The sequence below is a fragment of the Syngnathus floridae genome, chromosome 22 (genome assembly GCF_059516105.1).
Source record: "Syngnathus floridae isolate MCC-2025c chromosome 22, RoL_Sflo_1.0, whole genome shotgun sequence".
Lineage (NCBI taxonomy): Eukaryota > Metazoa > Chordata > Actinopteri > Syngnathiformes > Syngnathidae > Syngnathus > Syngnathus floridae.
In genome coordinates, this window is record NC_142434.1 from 4703659 (window position 1) to 4725247 (window position 21589).

General features: G+C 39.5%; 1 protein-coding gene and 1 long non-coding RNA gene across 2 annotated transcripts; one reads left to right on the forward strand and one right to left on the reverse strand.

Annotated features, from left to right (window-relative positions):
* Positions 1-8592: 8592 nt before the first annotated feature.
* On the forward strand, positions 8593-21093 carry LOC148379355 (uncharacterized). Its single transcript, XR_015855312.1, has 2 exons — positions 8593-8933; positions 20859-21093. It is a non-coding gene; the product is annotated as an uncharacterized LOC148379355 (long non-coding RNA).
* On the reverse strand, positions 9507-11106 carry LOC148379356 (microsomal glutathione S-transferase 1-like). The gene is made up of 3 exons (XM_088367556.1): positions 10902-11106; positions 10744-10835; positions 9507-10498 (listed from the first exon to the last, which is right to left on the reverse strand). The coding sequence occupies exons 1-3, from the start codon at positions 11016-11018 to the stop codon at positions 10252-10254; spliced, it is 456 nt and encodes a 151-aa protein (XP_088223682.1). The 5' UTR covers positions 11019-11106; the 3' UTR covers positions 9507-10251.
* Positions 21094-21589: the final 496 nt, after the last annotated feature.

Consider the following 21589-nt stretch of genomic DNA (forward strand, 5'->3'; position numbering starts at 1 on the left):
CAACTCATCAGGGGATCTTGAGAGCACCTGGGTTCATCTCACACACTTGATGACAATGCGGAGGCTATAAAAGGGTTAAGTCAAGTCAAGTCAAGTTTATTTATATAGCCCTAAATCACAAACAAGTCTCAAAGGGCTTCACATATCCATAAAAATGGTTCATGTTCCTTTCAGTTCCTTGTTTGTCTTCAGAGAGTCAACACCATCATTTGGCTCTCTAAATTTGTTCGTGTTTTTACTGAACTTTTGCGCCATTGTCATAAGTGACTTATTTCAAAGACTCACTTGTTCATTCCGATATTAATTATATTGAAAAATGGGTTTAGTGATCTGAATCAAACTTCTAGCCGGGGTCATGCTGTTTTGGAAATGAAGAACGGGTGGGAGTCATTTTTTTTTCCCTCCAGTTAGTAATGAAGAGCTGTGTAATTTTGTTGGTTTTCCTCCTGGTTCCACGAACGCTGTGTAGATCTCACCCGGCTTTCCTTCATAGGCTGTTGATGGCGACCCTGCGTGTTTATGAAGCGCTGTTTCCGTATGACCTAATCTCAAACAAATTGGAAAGATGATTGTTATCTGCGGGTGGTATAGGAGCCGCCTTATTCTTCAACAACAACCTTCAGAAAACCTTTCAGGATGAAAAAGGCAGTGGAGGTTTCAGTGTAGATTATTGAAAAGGCAATTTTCCCACCCAGCTCGTTTGGTTAGATGCAATGAAACGTCTTATTTTCTTGCGGGGAAAATGGTGGAGGAAACTCAAAAGGCATTTTTTTTCTCCCTTTGCTCCACCTATCTCTCGAGAGGATGAGTATAATCAAACAGGGCAGATGGAGGATCTGAAGAACTTGCAGAAAATGCAATCGGGCAAACTTTTCCTCTCTAATTTTAATCTCACATATTGACAACTTTAGTCGTATCAGCAAATAAACGTCGTGACCGAAAATAGGGAAAAATTCATCCTCACCGAAACACGTTCTGAATATAACGCTCCTCTATGATCCGCTGATCCGTATGAACCTAGAACAATTATCAAGCTTGCAGAACACAAGGTCACGGTCTCTCTCCCAATCAACTCCCATGTAACATCACACAACAGCCATAACTCTCGTCATTAACTCGCCGCGCACGTCTCACCCTGCCAACTGCGGCCCCTGCAAGCCCTCGCTACTGACTTACGGTTATTAAGGAGGCTGTAGACTAAGGTGACGCTAACAACAACAGTGAGCTCCACAAATGTGCAGACCATGCTGTAATTGCGAACTGGAAGAGCACAGGGGTTGGCTTGATAAGGACGCCGGGCCTCCATCCTAATGGGTACTCTGGAGACTCTCAGGCAGGAGCGCCTGCTGCCAATCCCGGCACTGACCAACTGACAACACGGGGGGGGGTCTTGATGGGGCCGCGGCCTCGCTGTAATTACTGTTCACCATCCCGTTCCGGAACCTGACACTGCTAATTCTTTGCCAAACTATAGCCTTAAAGGCCAAGGAGTATCTTCTGAAAGTCATGAATATAACAAAACCCTGTCGGGGGGGAGGGGTATTAGGAGGAACACCAGAAACCACATTTGAGAATTTCTGATTAGCTCCCTGACAAGTTTCATGTCCCCATGTTTGTGTGTTTGTTTGCCGAGATATCTGCATCTGTAAAGTCACAAAAGACTTTCTTTTGGCCGCCTCCGCCGCTGAACCCTTGACCGCACTAGCACAATTTAAAAGAAGGCGCCCACGTAGAAATTTTGCCGTGGTGTAACTCACTCTGGATTGAAAGTGTGGGCAGAGCGGGAGGGGAACAATATACTGTATGAGTTCTCGCAAGCACAAGAGAGCGAGACGCTGGAGATGGGGAAGACTGCCGTGTTTGTATTTGTCTTTGAAGACGGAACGGAGCGGTTGAGCGGGGAGGGTCTCCGGGGAGCAGCTAGGCTAAAGCCATCGCCAGAGGCTCTACCCCAGGGCCTCCCAGCCGCATGAAGCACTACTGAGGCATCGGGACTTACCTGGGACCTGCCTGCAGGGACAACAAAGAAACCAAAACAGCCAGTATGAATAATACATTTTTGCACTGGGAGATACTGCTTAACAATCACCCCAATGCTACAGGGAGAGAGTTTCAACTTTAATTAATACGTTACACAGAACTGCGGGGAAGCGTTGGCGTTACTGACCACACCGTGTTCAATGCAATCGGGAAGACTTTCCTGGGTATAAATCCAGATTGTCCAGCTCAGTGACTTTAGTAAATGCAGATATTTGATGCGTGAGTGCTGGTAATTGTCTATCCGGGTGTTTCGGGCTTCGACCAGTCCTAGCTTAAAAAGTTCTGTTTTGCTTAAGCAAACATATCTGGCATAGTCGGCTACATTACTGTATTTTCCGGACTATAAGGCGCACCGGACTATAAGGCGCACCTTCAATGAATGGCCCATTTTAAAACTTTGTCCTTTTATAAGGCGCACCGGACTATAAGGCGCACCATTAATGCATCATGTCAGAGTTTTAATCCAAATCATTCTCCATTTTATCTTTTTTAGTTCAACTTCAGACGCAACTAATTACTTTATAATCACAAAATAATGATCCATAGTCTTTTTGATTTATGATTCATAGTCTTCACTTATGATTGATTTCATGACACAATGCTTCGGGCCAGTTTAAATTTAGGAATTTGGTTTATATATAAGGCGCACCGGACTATAAGGCGCACTGTCGGCCTTTGAGAACATTTTAGGTTTTTAGGTGCGCCTTATAGTCCGAAAAATACGGTAATTACAAATGATAATAAAAAAATGAATTGAAACATCTGCTAGTTTTCACCAAGAATTAAAGCCAGCTCTTGTTGGGAACGGTTTTATGTTCCTACAACGATTTATCCTTTTAGACAGCAGCCACACTGCAACCCTTAAAATATCCCAATGAAAGAGACTAGTCCGAGTCTTATTAGGGTCGGCGTAAAAAGCTATTCCTTGGATTTAATCTCCAATGGAGAGAAGAAACAAGAGGCTGTAGATAAAAGTTAGGAATGGTAATGATGCCAAAGAATGATTTCTGCTGAGGGAATTGGATATAGTGCCACAGGGAAGAGATGGAGAAGAAAAACCGCAGGGAAGGCGGAGGCATCCACATCAGCATTTCATGCAGGTGCACCCAAACTCACAAAAAAAGATTATCATAATGTAGAGGCAAAGGTGGGCTCATTGCCCTCATTTCTTGTCTGTCCCATTCACCCAAATATTCCTGATACCTTCCAAGTGAAAAAGGTCTGACTATATAATTTAATAATTCTGGTGGGGAGTGATGAAAATAGCTCCAATATGATTTGATAACATGCTGAAGGATCGAGAATGTCCAAATTTGACCAGTTAACTTTTTATTAGTGATCTTGAGCATCTGACAGTTCCCACCAGAGAGGAACTTTGCAGTGCTGGAGAAATCTTTGTGTATTTTCCTCTTTTTAAAACTCAACAGGGGGGATCCATTTTAAAAACGAAACGGAATCTTCTTCTTTTGGAACTTTCCCGACTCTCTTTGTATGCTAGCAGACATCACTGACTCTTCATTTATCCTTCAGTGTGCAAACAAGTGACCACCTGCCGCAATTTATTTCACCCGCAAATATGTTTCCATCATCACGCTCAAAGAGTGCACAGCCCGTGTAGTAGCTATTATCCTTGCTCTATTCAATTATTGATTTTGTGAGTTCCGCGGGGGTGAAAGCCGGCGCCCGGGCCAAATAAATGTGTTTGCGCCGTCACAGACTTCTTCTGTATCTTCACCACCCGCTCGCATCACAATTTTGCCGGCGGGGTCGACGGTTTCCCCAGGTGCACAATCGCAGTCCCGCCCTCGCAGCGGCATCATTGACATCTCCACGGCGCATGAGGGATGTTGCCTTGACGGATTCCTCCCCTCATCCGCCCCAATCTGATATGTCAGAGGGTTGGCAACACCGCTAACACACTGACATCATTCTGCACTCGGTCTTCGCTCACCACCGGGGGAGCAGATTTGTCTGAGCCTATTCAGCCTAGAGTCATTTTGAAATGATCACACGTAAACTGCTATCATAATATATTACGTCATCGGTGCAATGAGACGCGCCCCGAACTGTCATTATGTCATCAGTTAAATCCTAGAAGTCAAGTTTTCAGCCAGAGTTGTCTTCAGTTTTCTTGAAAAGGAATATCAAATCTATAAATCTACCAAAACACAAATTACCAAATTTACTCGTTGGACAGATAACTTCCAACGTACGGCTTACTCCAGCCAAACAAAAATCCCTTTTGGCGATCGAAATGATTTCATGCACTGCTGCTTCAAAGATGGAGACGGTTATAAATTCCACAAGCTGCCTTCATATTAACAAAACGTGTCCAAATATCTTTTCAGGCAGTTTTATCTTTTCACGCCACAATTCCCAGTAAAGATGATATCATCTATATTATTTTCATCGGAATAACTTTGGAAAGGATGTATAGTACAAGCGTGAATGTTTCTGACACAGCTCAAAGTACGCTGAATAGGTTTCGGCTCACAATCCAGGGTGAGCTCTGCAAAAGCACAGCTTAGTTTTCATGCTTGAAGTGTTCTAATACTCGGATCACCATTCTACTGCCTCGTGCTTTTGTTAATACATAAAAGCCGGGCCGGTTTCCAACAGCACTCGGCTTTAGCTAGCCGTTAGCATAAGCCATGCAAAGTGAGCCGAGGGAATACCGAGGTTGAAGGAATGTTGTCTCCTTGCTCTTAATAATATATTCGAAAATACTGCCGTCAAATAACTATTAGACAAAACCATTTTGGTTTCGAACGGGGAATATTTTTGAAGGGTAAACACTTCTTCCACCCTGAAGCAATTTTGGACCTGTCAGATGATAAGCTTGCTTTTATTTCGCTAATAAAAAAAAAACTGTCAGATTTATCTATTATTAACATGGCTACTTATAATGGCCACATTTGTTCCTCAACTAAAATGGGTCCAGATGATTAGCAGTTAATTAGCCACCCTCCAGGTTATTGATTATTCTCCCGCAGAACTCATTAACTCCGAAACGTGTGTCTGAAAGGAATGGTTGGAGTTTACATAATGCTGCCTATTGATGCTTATTTTACTGGATTTTTGAGCCGGTCATAAATTGCATGTGGTGCTTCAATTACTTTGTTTGGATGGAATTCAAGACACCATTAAAGAAAAGGTCAAGGTTTTCTTGCAGGTATTTAAAAAATATAATTAGGATTTTTTTTTTTTTATATAGTTTGACTTTTCACCTGATTTTTTTGAGGACAGTTTTAAAAAAAATGGTTGATCTAATGTTAGCATGACCCGAGTAACCGCTACTCTGACGTTCCCGGATATTGCGCAATCACTCTCCCGCCGTAATCATCACCATCATGTCAATTTGTCCGAGCCACTTCGGGGACCAGAGGGTGAAATATGGCGAATGAGCCTCACTGAAGAGGGCTAGTGAGGAGGGGGGGGGGGTACCTGACAAGCATAAATTATGTTAATAGATTTTAATAAAAATCGCTTTACTCCAAAGGTTTCAGTACTTTGAAATGTCAAGATGATCTAGTGGTCGTACCTGGAGAGAATTCGGAAGCTTAAGTTAGAGCACTAAAATATTAAAAGAAGAAATTGTGATCCCCCTCCTCCCCTATGAGGAATGGCGGGCTCTTGATGAAAAATGGAGAACGCACAAGTGTCTCTCCCAGGTGGAGTTTTCTACATTTATTAATTGATCTGACGACGGAATCTAGTCCTCCATTATGGCTGGCTATAATGAAGAAGATATGGCGTACATTCGGGAATATTTTAATGAACAAACGCCAATATCATTTTTTGTCAATTCCGCTCGGTAATTTACAATTAGGCTGTCCTTGTTATCTAAAATAAAAATTGTAATTAAGTAAGAAATTGGGCTTTTGTGTTAGCGATGGTGATTAGTAATGACAGTCTATTCACGGGAAGAATTATCAGAAAATTATTCTCATGAAAGGGAGAAAACACGGACATTCCGCGTGACCTCTGCTACCACCACCACCACGGCGAGACTGTAAATTATCCACGCCGCCTTGTTAATTGAACAGCGCCATTGTTAGCAAGCAGAGCTGCCGACCGATCGGCTTTTCTTCCGCTTCCTCGGACTTAAAAGGACGACGAAAAGACGGCACAAACGGTGAACTGGAAAAATACTTGGAAAGAGAGTTGCGTGGAGGGGGGGGGTCAGGAAACGGAGTGGAAACCGAAGACCTAGCTTTTCAATTATTGCACTCAAGAGGTTAAATCAATAAAATTTAAATTGCTTATGGTAATCACCTGCACTCCAATCACTGGGATCAGCATAAGCAATCTGCTGACCCCAGCCATGCTCAGCCACTGATTGAAACATATGAAGACGAGTCAGCTGGCCGCAACGGTCGGCGGAGATTAAACCGTGTATGTATATTTGTTGGTGTGACCTACCCCCGGCCTTTTGATATTTCTTATTAAGAGAGTTGGGACTTTTTAAAATGCAAATGCTAGGCTGAGCAATTTTGAGAGGGCTGGGATGTGGCGCTTGGAAATACACAGCAATGAGGTCAAGCACTTAAGGTTAAGGGAGGTTAGACAATTAAAGTGGATTAGGTGTTTGGTTTTTTTCACAACTTTGACGAGAGCTGATTGATTTTTATTTCTTGGTAAAAGTTAAAAAAGAGTTTGGAGTCAACGCCCACTTGAAAAAAAAAACAATCCTTTATGTTGTGTTTGTTACATTTGTCAGTATGACCTCGGTAAAATTATTTAACAAGGATTTTGACGGACTTGTAAACAATATTTTATACAAAATAGGCCTTTTGTGTATGAAGAAAAAGGAACTCAAGAGTTCCCAACTATTTTTGTACAAGTATTCAATTTATGACAAAATAGCCACTTCAAACTATTCTATGGATGTTAAAGTTTAAATATTCTTTTGATAACTGTGTATTGACAGGATTCAATATACAACAATTTTATAACGGAAAGTCAACAAGAAGTGAAATGCTGACAGTCTTTCCGTTGTATAGCCACTGTAGAAAAGTTGCAAAATGCAGACATGCAGGTCGGAGACAACGTGTCAGGTTCGTGGGCTCAATTGTTCTCCAGATGTAAATATACAACGCCTCTATTCATAGAATTTAGAAGTGGAGATGGAATGGCGGCTTTTCAAACTCGTTCATATGCATTCACTGGCAGGGTCGAGGGAAAAGTTAGGAGGTGATGCATAAGGAGGAAACGGTTATGTGGTCGTCGGTTTGAATAAAAACTGCAGCGGAAAAAAAATAAAATTGCTGTCTGGCACAATGCAAGCTGTACAATGCTTTCCCTTAAGGGTTGGTCAATTTTAAATACATTATGAATAAATAAATAAAAATACTCTTGTAACTTCAGACTTCCCTGTTGAAATACTTATTTTTTATCTTTTGTTATTATTATTATTATTATTATTTGTTTATCATTATTATCATTATTATTATTATCATTATCATTATTATTATTATTATTATTTTTCCACTCTTTGCAGAGGATAAAGAATATATACCTGCCTCAAACTCTATCTTAAACCACCACAGATGCTATTCATTAGCCTGACTATGGAGTTTCTCATTGTGTGTTAGCATTAAGCTAACAGGAGATAAGGCTAAGCTAAGAGACGAATCAAAATACATTCTTTAGAGTAAATAATTGACTACCAGACTATCTCTGTGAAACTTTTTGTGGCCTCAAAATGCCCGCCCAATGGCAACCGATTGATTCCCAATCCCATAATTCGTCCCATGCTATCTTCTCGTTGCATTTCCGGGACCTTAAGGTGCGGCTGTAAGATATAAATATCTACTTCATCTCTGTGTGGAGCGTTACTTTGAAGTTCTATCTAATTAAGCAGCGACGCGGGTTAAAAAAGCTAAACAAAAAAGATCCTGAGCGCCGCGCATGACAGTTCATGAAGCGCAGACACAAAAGAACGAGAACAGACATTGTGATGTGACGCCTTGGAATGCACGCGGCGTGTAATCAGGCTGTCATACATGAAATATAGAATTTATGACACGCATAATATCAAAAACTGGATGTGTGCTTGGGAAAAGTCTGCCTAATTAATTTTGAATTCATGTCTTGGTGTAAATGTTCCTCCCAAGCTGTACACAAAGTTTTGAGTTCCTGACGCATGTTAAACAACACATAAATATATGTTATATAACCTCAAAGGTTGACCACAATCCACTTATAAGTCATCTGGTTTTTTTCCCAAGAGGAAATAATAGTAATAAAAATAGTGTTGCTTTATTTTAGATCATAAAATTAGACTCAATTAAATAGTGTGAAGAATTCAACATAAATTAATTAATTGTATTGTGTGCCATGTTAGTTAGTTTGTGCTGCATAAATTACAAAAAAAATGATTTTTAGCACACAAATGAGTCTTTTTGTGCACAAAAAAAATGGATGCACATAAATTAGCTAATAAGTTGTGTTCGTGCACAAATTAGTAGTTTGTGCATAGTTTTGTCATGTTTGGGGCGCCATACATACACAATTTGCAGGAGGACTCCGCATTCGTGGGCGTGGCCACAATCGTTAGTTAAAAATGGTGTTGGGGTTATTACTACCCAACCCCTCTTGCTCTTCTCCCAAGCAGTGAAATGCTTGGCTTCTCTGAGGAATGAGACCCTGAAGGGCCAAGGGTCTCGAACAAATGAGCTCTCACGTATATATATATATTTTTTAACTCTACTTATACAGAAACAGGACATAATGCAGACAAGCAGCAGCCCAAAGCAGCCTTCATGGTAATTTCATCTCACTATTTGCAGTGCCCACCCATGGGTTTCACTGTTCTGGATTGACGCCAGTCACCTTCATGTGCGGCGAGGAGCATTCATCATATCAGCGGCTGACACACTGTATCATAACAAGTATGCCTTTTTTTTTTTTTTTTAGGGAGGGGTTGTTTGGTTGTATTGGGAATGTGGCTAAAAACAGTGTTCCTGTTCCTGCATGTCAATTAAGCAGTGTTAAATGTGTGACATTCAGCAGGGTGTTTTTCTTTTTTTGTTTTTTTTTCTCACTGGTGTTTGAAATGAAAGAAAAGCAGCGTTGTGGGGGTATGCGGAGGAATGTTCGCAGCAAAGCTAATGAAGTTAATTGCTTGAGCGGAGGCACTTTTATGAGCTGCACCTGGTCCATAAATGATTCCTAATGAGGAAGCAAACCGGTTGACTTTTGAAATGCTTCCCTCTAGTGGCAAGGAAAAATACTTTTAAATCAACAGACCATTTTTGTTGTAGTATATACTATATGTATATGTGTATATAAGTCTAAATATGTAAGTATACATGGTGCTAGTGTGAGTCACCTTCGAGACCTTAAATTGATAAATGACGATATATAAAAATAGTTCTCGCAACCTAATGGGAGTCTGTCTAAGTGGTTCATCATCATCTCCAGAGGATGAGTAATGTCCTCGAAAGTGACCATCCAACACCAAGTTTGGCAGAATTATGTTTAATTTTAGCAATTTGTTTTTAAACAACTTAAGAAAATAAAAAAGGTTTAGCATGCTAGTCAACAAATCACACCTGAATAACATTTCTTCCACTGCTTTTAATATTCTCCCGACTGACTTTTTTGCTTTATAAGTAGCATTAAAGTACAATCGATAGCTCCCAGGCCCCTCCTGCAGTTATAAAGTGTAATTTATTTTTAAGACACAGCGGTAAATACAGATCAACTGTGGTAAAATGTGCATTACAAAACTCAATAATCGTTTTTTTTTGGTGACTGAATTTAATATTCCTTCTATACAAACCATGAGGAAAAAATTAAATGCAAGGTGTTTTTTTTTTGGTTCCTCACACAGGCATGTAAAAAAAAAAAATCTGTCCAAAGATCAGATCGACATGATTATCTGGAAGCCTTCCACCAGTTGTGGAATGTCCCTTCATTGCTTTTGATCAAAGTAAGAACATTACGTAAGACTCGAGGTTGGACCGTATTGAAAATATCAACCTGAGTTACACGATTAATCTTTGCAGATAAGTTGGTACCCTAGTTAAACCAATACCAAAGATCTTGAATGCTCTCAAGGCTGAGCAGCATTTTTGAATGCCACCAAATTAAAAACTCGTTTTCATACCTGTTCTACCAGTTGAACAGAAATGATAATGCATTTGAAGATGTTTACTTTTCCATTCTTTTGAAGTCTCAATCTTATTTGGAAACTGGAATCTATCTTCAGAGATAGGAAAACTGACTGAGGACATTGTAAGCCATTGATACGGTGGTGGCCAAGCCCACGAGAAAGGACAGACCTCTGCAGGGTTGAGGAAAAGCCCCGACGTAGGAGATAGTGTGGAAGATCCGAGAACCGGTAAAGATGCGGAAGTGAAGTATAGCTGCTGAGAGTTGCGGTCCGCTCAGGGCGTAGATAAAACCGATGAGTACGAAGGGAACGACATTCTCCAAGTCGTTCAGGTGACACCTGGTTAACCAAAACACACATTGAAGTAAGGAACAACATTGTCGGAATACGATGTGGTGAATTGAAAAACCACAATGTTCAACCAAATTATATTCAAAAAGGTCTGCTAGCTTAATTAGCATCAATGCTGTGCTAATTCCAAACATGTTTAGCTAACCAGCTAACCAGCAGTTGTTGTTTGTGGACTCAATATTATTAAATACATTTGCCAAATAAAATTGCAGACTCAGCAGAATTTGACTCACCTACGAACACGCTCAACATCTGGGTGGGTTCTAAGCAGCTTCTTTCTCTCTTCTGCAGATTTATGAGCCACATCTTCCTCAGAAGAAAAAGACTAAAAACATCAACATAAGCGTTAAAATTATGCTTTGATAGTCGAGTTGAACTCGTGTTGACCTACCCCTCTTCTAACGCGGTAAAAAGTAGTCAAAGGTGCCATAAGCATCATCTTTAGGATAACGATAAGTGCGTAGGTGCTGAAAGCCTTGAACACCTCATCTTGCATTAGATCCAACATGGTGGCCACTTTGCAGCCGTTAGAGAAAGACGACCGACTGCAAAAGACGACTTGAAAAAAGGAAATGTGATGAGAGAGAGCGAGAGATAAGACTGGAATGTGTTACATAACACAAGTCAACCCTTAACCCAGTCCCTCTGTGGGTGGAGCTAGCTAACATTTAAAAAAAATAATGAATGTGAGCCAGATGAATAACGATTCCGTGGCTTTTGTTGATTGCGTAAGAAGGGGAAAGAGTTGTGGCAGCTTCACTGTTAATTTTCAAAAACATGCTAAACATTTTATTGTTTGTCAGGTTATAAATTAGCTTGACACAATTGTAAGCTAGCAATAACGATTCTGCGGCTTTTGTTGATTGCGTAAGAAGGGGGAAGAGTTGTGGCAGCTTCACTGTTAATTTTCAAAAACATGCTAAAGATTTTATTGTTTGTCAGGTCATAAATTAGCTTGACACAATCGCAAGCTAGCAAACCAAGTGTCAGGGAATCGAATTCTCATGAACCAAAAGTGTTATTTTCTCCACGTCTGCGTTTAGTGCCGCCTTCATCTTTCCTTCCGTCAACCCTCGCTCTCCAGACTACGGCTAGACCCGAGCTACACGCTAGTCACAATCACTTTTGTCTCAAAGTCTTGTCATTTCGCTTTAATCAAGCTAGTGTCATGACGCCGTGTTTGGGAGCCAGGTGCTTGAAACGCCACCGTGCTTGAACAAAGAGCTATGCCTTGCCAGCGTGAGACGCTTTGAAAATGGCGTGCAAAACACCTGCCAGTCACATCCCGGCAAGCACTTTGTCGGAGCCAGTTTGGGAGGGGAACCGTCGAGTGTTGTAGGACGGCACGAGCGAGCGTCAGCTGCCAAATAGAAACACAATGTTGCTAGTTTGTCAAGATGGCCTAAGGCGTGTTTTCCATGATTTTGACATGCTGATACATGTGCAAGCGTGAGACTAATAACAGGTGACACGTAAGCCATCAATGTTAGTTATTTGGCGCCTGACGTTTTCCCCGTGCTCTTTGCTTTGAACAGAAGGGGGGCTTGTGTTTGCGCAAAACAGATTAAGGCCCGCTGTGTCGGCCATTTTTTTTTTTTTGGGAGTGCTCGTCATTCATGCTAGCTCACAGGGTAGCGTATATGCTTTGTTTTGTTTTTAAAATTGTGGTGAAGCATGAACAAGGAAGTAGTCGATTTACAGATAGTCGATGGAAGCTAGCTTAAATTTTAGCTAGGCAGCTACTGTACATAAATATTTCTAGTACTGGTAACAGTAATGTTGTTTTTGTTGTTTTTCTATGTTTACATTGATTTAAAAATAATAATAATAATTAAAATTTTAATTTATTAGTTTTATCAGTCAATGGAAGCTAGCTTAAATTTTAGCTAGGCAGCTAAAATTATAGCTTTATATTTATTATATAAATATTATATATATATTATATATTATAGCTTTATATAAGCTACATATTTACATTGATTTTAAAATATATATTTTAATTTAATTTTTAATTTATTAGTCTCATCAGTCGATGGAAGCCAGCTTAAATTTTAGCTAGGCAGTGACTGTACATAAATATTTCTGGTACTGGTAACAGTTATTTTTGTTTCCTGTGTTTACATTGATTTTAAAAAATATATATTTAAATTTCATTTTGAATTGATTAGTTTTTACAATTTTCTAAAATTATGGATCATAATGATAATCATACTAAAGCTATATATATTGTTGTAATTTATTAGTACCTTGAATGAAATAGCAATAATGAATAGTGGGGAAAAAAGTACGGTTTATTTGAAGTGAGAAACTACTTAAAATACAAGAATTCTTTTTCTGCCCCGAATTCTTTTTTTCGGGTGGCTTCTTTCTTCCGAGATGACTGATCAACGCATCACCGGGCCCCAAGAAGACTTGGCGGCAAAATATTCTTCTTCTTCTTGTATTTCTTATTTATTTGCGCGCTTTGGCATGGAGCGGTCGTCCTTCCTTTTGTGCAGCGGATTCGTCGAGAAAACTAATGTCCCGTGATTTCCCACAAGGAGTGGTAATGGCTAAAAGCTGCATTGATTCCTTGCCAGCCCTGCCAGTAATTGGGATGCGAGCTGCGCTGTGTTCCCATTGATTTCTCATGGTCGCCAGGTTATGCCGCTGGTGTAGGACAACAATGACTAAATAACAGCCTGGCCAATGATCTTAATGCCACAAGCCAAGCAAAGTTATTGATTTCATTACAGAATGCCTCCTAGGTTCTAGGCACATACATTTTTTTATTGATCACAACTGGTGTCCACATTACTTTCAGGACTGTCACATGCAGCCGCCAATCAATGAAAGGCGAATTCTGCAACGGCATACTGTGTTGGGCGGGCAATAAATTTGGCGGCATATAATCAGGATTTGGAAGGTGACCCCCGACTGATCGAATTGATAAGTGCAAGCGTTTTCCCTGCAACCTGTGGGTTAAACCATAAATATTGTGTGATTAACTTGTCCAATTGGGTTTCATTTGACCCCATTCACACAGTGGTGGCCCAAGGGCGGCAAGAAAATAAGAAATCAGATTAGCAGCCAAGCAGGCTCTGATAAGACTGAACTGATGATAGGCTTTTTTATTTTGTCATTTTACCTCAACCACAAAATAGAGAAATCATATTAACTGGATGGATGGACTGACAGCTTGGTAATGGTTAAAGCCACAATACGGTTGATTTTGGTCAGTTTTTTTTTTTCTTTTGTTGGAACCTTATGAATGGACACTGATAGATCAAATGTGATCAATAAAAATAGGTGTGGTGTATTGTAAACTGAGATTACAATAGTCAGCCTCCTCGTTCCACTTGTAACTCCTCAACAGCTCGTCTACTTAAGTATGCTCCTCCACGGGTTGGCACGGCTGTACTTAACATGATCGATACGTCTTTATTGACAGGCTGTGCGCCGCAGTCCTTTAAGGTAGCTGTAATCAAACGTCTTCTTTAGAAAAGCGACTTTCTTCAAAAGGCCTTAATTATAGAGCGATTTTCTTTTTGTCTCCAAGGTTGGACAGCAAGCTGTTGCCAAGCAAATAATGTGAATGTGTTCCAGTTACTCTCTTGGAGTTTGTACATTTCGGGAATGAAGATTGTTTCATGTACTGTATTTTCCGGACTATAAGGCGCACCATTAATGCATCATGTCAGATTCTTAATCCAAATCATTCTCCATTTTATCTTTTTTATTTCAACTTCAGACGCAACAAATTACTTTATAATCACAAAATAATGAGCCATAGTCTTTTTGATTCATGATTCATAGTCTTCAGCGGGCCACTTATGATTGATTTCATGACACAATGCTTCGGGCCAGTTTAAATTTAGGAATTTGGTCCATATATAAGGCGCATCAGACTATAAGGCGCACTGTCGGCTTTAGGGAAAATTTTAGGTTTTTAAGTGCGCCTTATAGTCCGGAAAATACGGTACATGGAAAATGCAGGCATGGTATACCGCAGGGGTCCGTGCTAGAACCTGGACTGTTTAGTCTTTCCATGCTACGCTTAGGCAATATTATTTAAAAAGTCTCAAATTATTTTTAGAAACAACCAGTCAGTTATTAAATCTTCAAAAAAAATTTTGACTGATATTTATATTGGTTTAACTTTAGATTCTACGAATAATTTATTGAGAATAAATCTCCAGAAGTAAATCCGATGTTGCTTTTTAGTAGCGCTGACAACAGTGTACCACATAGTTCTGTTTTAGGCCCACTTAAATTTACAAATAATCTTATTTGTAAAATCCAGGCGATCTATATTTCACCGGCCGCATTCCACCATTTTAACATTGCATCATTATATCAGAAAATATCGATGCTATTCCAGATTATGACATTCGCCAGCGGTCTTAATAGATCCTGGCATGCTTTTTAAAATAACCGTCCAGCATTTGCAACCATTTACAAGCTTCAGCTCCAATCATTTATGATTGACAGTATCTTAATCTCAGAAGATGAGTACTATAACACACATCCAGTCGCTGGGTATATTTATAATGGTTTATCCCTATTGGTGGTAGGCTGCCCCAGCGCTTGGGGTACTAAACCTACACAACTTTCCCCTCCGAATGTATCTTAATGAAGAAGCTCATTAAGGATCAGCAGTTGCATTGCGCTCTTAATGAGAGTCACACAGCTGCTCATTAGATGCAGGCCTTTAGGCTTTGTCTTTTGCGAAAGTGGTCCCCCCCCCGCCCCCGGACCCTCATTACGTCCACCTTTTTAGTAAGCCATTGTTGAGGTGGGTGATCAAACTAGTTAGCACATCTGGTAGCATATAAAAACCTTGTCATTTGGTTGTTAAAGGCTGTTGTAACATAGAGAACGGTTGTAAAAGCCACAAGGTCCGAACATGATTAAAGACCAAAGAGAACACAATGATGCTATTTATCGACTCAGCGAAATGACATTTTGATATTTATTCATGGAGACCGCACTTCTTTGTCTTGCCAAAAATATATGAGCATATGGCGCATTCATACATATAGCAAAACCAAGTCTTTGCTAGCTAGCTAGCTAGCTAAACTACAGTATTTTCCCCACTATAAGGCGCTGCTAAATTTCTCAAAAGCCGACAGTGCGCTTTATAATCCAGTGCGCCATATATATGGACCAATATGGATTCGTGGATGAGGACTAATTTATTAAAGTAAGCTTTACGTGTTTATTTTGTGTGTTGTGTGATATTAACGTTTGAGCAATGTTGAGTTATTGATATATTATTGTTTTCACTATTTCGAGTGTTACTATATTGTGATTGCATTAACGTTTGAGCAACGTTGAATTATTTATTCAATTCGCCTTATAATCCGGTGCGCCTTATAGTGCGGAAAATACGGTAGCTAAATCTCCCAAACACGTCTGATTGGACAAAAGTGTTACTTTTTTAAAAGTATCTTCAGCTCAAAAACTACGCTGACCTTAGTAAATGTAGAGATAAGTCGGAACAGTTGGATATTAAAAAACTTTATTCACTTAATTGAATGAAATTGGTTAATTCTGAGCACAGTCTATAATAGTGGAAACTTTTGAAATGATTTATCATTGTCCTCACACGTACACATATAAGGACTTTTGCCCTCATTTTTCTTCGGCGTACGAAGCAAACGGAGCAATTACCTAATTGTGGAAGAGTTTTCGCCATGCTCGTTACCTCAACTGAGTTTGGCAGACTAAAAAGCAAAGCACTCTGGGTGATCCAGCCAGGCAAGGATCTCGCACAGCGGGAGGGGCCGCAGCGCCTCATTATGGCGCTATTTTAACAAAGCACTTTCTCTCTCGCCTCTGCAGAGTTGCATGCAACCACCGCTCAATATCCCATGCCTTTCCTTTCAGCCCTCACAAAGAGATATAAATCTTTCCGGGCAGGATAATTACCAAGATAATTTTATCCATAATGATACTTGTCAGTCAGGGGTGGTGATGAAATTGAAAAAAAAAATTTCTCTGTGAAGTTTCTAGCCCCAGATTTATCCTGAGATTTATGCTGGTGGAAAGAAGAAAAGACTAAGTGAAGTCTGAGAAACTTTTAGGTGTATAATGGGCTAACTCCATAAATCCCCGTTGTGTGAGGAGAGTGTACATTTCCCACCTGGCTTCAGGTGGGGCTCGTCTCAATTTGAAATAAAGGTTGCGATGAATGATTGATCAGTGCTGACATTATCCTGAACGGACTTTTTTTTTTCCCAAAATGTGTCAACTATTCAGTTTGTTTTGTAGATGGTATAAGCTCCGCCTTTTTGCATGGTCTGTGTATATACATATATATTAGTGAAGTGACCAAAATCGGATCTGAATATTTATTTTGATTTAATGGAATCGGATAACATTTCAAAACGTACCGTCCTATCTTACCCTGTTTTTTTTTTCGTTTTTTTTTAGACGCACAACACAAATATTTATTATTATTACTATTCAGTCCTGTATTAATATTATTGAACAATATCCAGATTTAAAAAATTACAGCAAAACCGTCCCGGCATGTGCCACCCCGAAATCTACGATTATCTACAGTAACATAAAAAAAAAAAAAAAAAAGTGCTGATGTCGGCACTTCTGTCATTCAACTTGACATTTAATTTGCTGTTCACACACATGCCTGTAAATACGTAGACAAGTTTTGCGGGCACATCTCAGCAATCCAGGACAGGCCTCTTTACAAAATAACGCACTTGATCATCGTGTGGTGCGGAAGAGAAAGCTGACGCCCTTGGGTTGGGGAAACTGCACACTTTGATCTCATTTTGAAATTCTTCCAACTTGTCTTGGGGTTTTTTATTATTATATATATATATATTTAAAAAAGGGATAGTTAAATTATTTCTGAGTTGCTGTTATGTGGCAAAGGTAAAGGCCTCCCGTGGATAAGAGGAGATAAAAGCTTTAAAAAAAGAAGGGAAAAAAACACAAAAGACATCACTGGCTGGGTGTTATAATATTTAGCATAAGCTGTGGCAAACATTTCTTCAAGGAATACACATCTTGTGCTTTCTTTTAAAAAATTAACGTGGTGGAAGCGGGACCGTGTTACCCCGTTGTATCACTCAACAAAGGCAACGGAACAATCACTTATGTCAAAGTTTGACAATGACAGAATTAGAGCAGGATTTTTCACAGCCCCCCCCCCACGGGGAACCTCGGCGCTCGCAACTCGGAAAAGTTTACTTTTCCTTGTCATTTGAAATTACGCTCATTTGCATTTTTGCGGAGGAACCGAGGCCCGGGTGCAAAAAAAATAAAACAACGATGCCAACTGAGAGGGACGTGAAGAGACGCGGCGTGCTTTTGAAATGGAACCTCGGAGTACTTGAACGGGATGAGATGATGTGGTGATCACCCCTGCAGGGCTTCAACAAATATGGAATTCAGGAGATTGAACAACTTCGCCATTAATATGATTTTCTGTCTCCCTCTGTTCCACTACTGAGAGAATGATTCCGAGCATTTGATCGTGTCCCAAATTCATTCATAGTACAGTGGGTATTAAAAAAATAAAAATAAAAGTCTACACACCCCTGTTGGCAGGTTTTAAATATACAGTATATTTTTGTAAAAATATATTTTTTTTTGAGTTAATTAAATTTATTACAAAGGAAACACTGAAATGTTTTGGAAGCATAAATACAGATTGATTTATAAAAAGTCTACACACCCCTCAGAATGCTTGGCAGGTTTTAAATATACAGTATTTTTGTAATTTTTTTGCCTTAATTAAATTTATTACAAAGTGAAGACTGAAATGTTTTGGAAGCATAAATACAGATTTATTTTTAAAAAGTCTACACACCCCTGTCAGAATGCTTGGCAGGTTTTAAATATACAGTATATTTTCGTCATTGTTTTTTGGCGTTAATTAACTTTCTTACAAAGTGAAGACTGAAATGTTTAGGAAACATAAATACAGATTTATTTTTAAAAATTAATTTAATTTTTGGGAGTTTTGTGTTTTTTGTAGATGGGGCCATACCTGATAAGACTCTTGACGTGAACTAGGGGGAAAAAAACCCTCACATTTTGAGTCCATGTAAAAACTGAAACAAATTCACCATTGTTCTCTCACAACACTCGTCTTGCATCTAAAAAAGAACTAAAATCCCACTACAGCATCTTGAGCTCCACAACTTCCTTCAATGCGTCAGTGAGAGAAGGAACATTTGGAAAGGCGAAGAAGGGAAATGAAAGGAAAATCAATGAGGGCGGATTTTCGTTTGAGCGGGCCAGTGTGAAAAATCCAGCCGAGCGTTTCACATGCCGCCGAGCCTGACGTTGACCTCCATACGGCGCGCAGATCAATGGACAGGACGGAGGCCACCGGGGTATTGATTGATTAATCAAAGCTAATGTTCTTTTGATCAGTGCGCTGCCGCCCTATAAACTGGTGTAGGCGAAGTAAAACAACGTGTTTTATTTACGCATTCATGCTATGTGATGTGCGATGATGCTAGCTTCACAAACTGACCATCTTATGAGAGGAACTTGCATTGAGAGTTTAATGTGATGGTTGAAATCCGTAAAATATAAGTGTGGCTAAACAAAAGAATTAAATTTAGCAATGTGTTCCAAACCTGTTGGATTAGTTACATTAGCATTTTTACATACCGTATTTTCCGCACTATAAGGCGCACCTAAAAACCTCCAATTTTCTCAAAAGCTGACAGTGCGCCTTATAATCAGGTGCGCCTTATATAAGGACCAATATTGAGCCACTACAGCAGGTGTGTCCAAAGTCCGGCCCGCGGGCCAAATGTATATCTTATATATGGACAAAGTTTTAAAATGGGCCATTCATTGAAGGTGCGCCTTATAATCCAATGCACCTTATATATGGACAAAGTTTTAAAATGGGCCATTCATTGAAGGTGCGCCTTATAGTCCAGTGCGCCTTATAGTGCGGAAAATACGGTAGTACAAAAAAGTGAATTGGCAAAAATAAATGAATGAAACAGTACTAAAAACAGTACATTAGTAATCTCAGCTAATGATTATTTATTTTTATCAGATATACGACACGTATAGTTCCACAAACTGTGGCGTTAGCTATTAGCATGATAGTGCTAACTAGCCAAAATCAGCACTGACAAAAGAAAATAAATCAAACTTGATTTATTGTTTCATTACAATGTTTAGTGGGCGCTTTGTGACAAGCAAAAGTTACCAATAATAATAAAATTTGTAAGGATAAAAAAATATATAATTGAAAAGTTTGGTTCAGTAGTGTTTACAAGATGGCTCGATCAACGCCGTTCTACTTTGCAAGCCCAACTCGTTTCATTTTTAATGATCTCAAGTGCAGAGATTTTCCTCCTCTTCCCACCTCAGTTTACTCTCCCAAACTTGACGCTCTTGAAATCGCTTCTCGTAATTTCGAAGGTGAGCGCTTCTCTCTTCTCCGTTTGAAAGGCCCCTCGCTCCCTCGCCGCCCTTGGGTTTCTTCAATGTCAGCGCTCACTTCAAACGCCTCCGAATGAGCTCTGAGGACTCCGTTGAGATTTCCCATTGCAAACAATTATTCTGTCCGTGCTGCTCCGACAGAGATTTCTCTAGATTTATATTACGAGGCCATGAGTCAAATTTCCGTGTCTCTACGGTATCATGCGCTTCACAGAGGTTCTCCTGTTGACCCGACACTTGAGGTGAATGTAGATGGTTCTCTAAAGAGATATCTACAAGCTAGTTAGGAGTGAGATTGGAAACCTCTACAGCTGAGTGGCCATATCAAGTTACATACTGTTCATTTGGCCACCAGGGGAGTATAAAACAGATATTCATATTAGCATATTAATCGGTTTAGCTGAGGATAAAGAATATATGCCTGCGAGTATTGTCTGTCTACAAGTGTTGCTGCACTGATTGAGTTTAAATATCGAAATGGTATAAGACAGCAACATCAATGCTAGTTTATTTAGCTCGTCTATAGTGTTTTGCATTGTGTGTTAGCATTAAGCTAACAAACAGTTGTTTGTTTTTAATAGAAGAGGGCACTAAAATTATTTTTGTTAACCATATTTAATCAACTAAAATGCTCAACTGAAAAGGAAGTTTTTGGGGAAAATTTCCAAATAATTGAAAAACAAAATTATAAATATTATGTCCCCCAAAAATATTGTAAAATTCAAACAAATCACATCTATTTTTCCCTCAACACGATACAAAGTTTATCATCACCACAGAACTTTTTAACTTAGTATTCCTGGTCCAGCCCTCTTCCTGTTCTTCCTCTGGAGGTCCTACAACCCCTCTGGCCTAGGCACCCGGTTTCTTTCAAGGTGTGTGGCTATATCATCCAAAATAGATAAGAAAGCCTCTGTTGCCACAGGAAAGCATTGTGAAGCCTCCGCCCCCGAGCAGTGGATCTCTGCAAAGGCCTCCCCCGAACAAGCTCCAGTCCACAAGTGGAACTTTAAAAGAAGCTGGAGTTGCAACATTCCCCCCCCAACCTCACCTCGCCGCGGTAACCACCCACGCTGAGGAGACACACAAGCTGCAGCCATGTCCTGGAGGGAAAACGAATCTGAGTAAACATGGCTGAATAAATAAATGCGTCAACTGTTTCTTATTCTCGGATTTTGACATTCTGGCTGGAGGACTCAGGTGAAGTTTTCAACGAGAGTCCTCCAGACTTTTTTGTTTGAATGCTAAGGTGAAGTCAATGTTGGAAATTTTATTGTCATTTCAATGAAGCAAGTTCTCAGAATTGAATATCAATACAATTTATATTTATATTAATTTTATTAAGATTATAAAGCCGTTGTTATAATGCATAATTTGAACATTAAATGAAGGCAAAAAATAAATAATAAATGGTGATTAAACCCAAATATTTTTTTAAAAAAATGAAAAAAAAATATTTAAACGTTAAATGAAAAGAAAATTACATGAAAATTGAACCCAAGTATTTTTTTTAAAAAAAGAAAAAAAAAATACTTTTAAAAGTTAAAGACAACTGAATTGCACTGATTCAAAATTGTGATTCTCTAACCAAAAATGAAATGCGCCCGATTGATTAATAACCAAAACCTAATTAGAAAGTCACCCGCCGGATTGCGT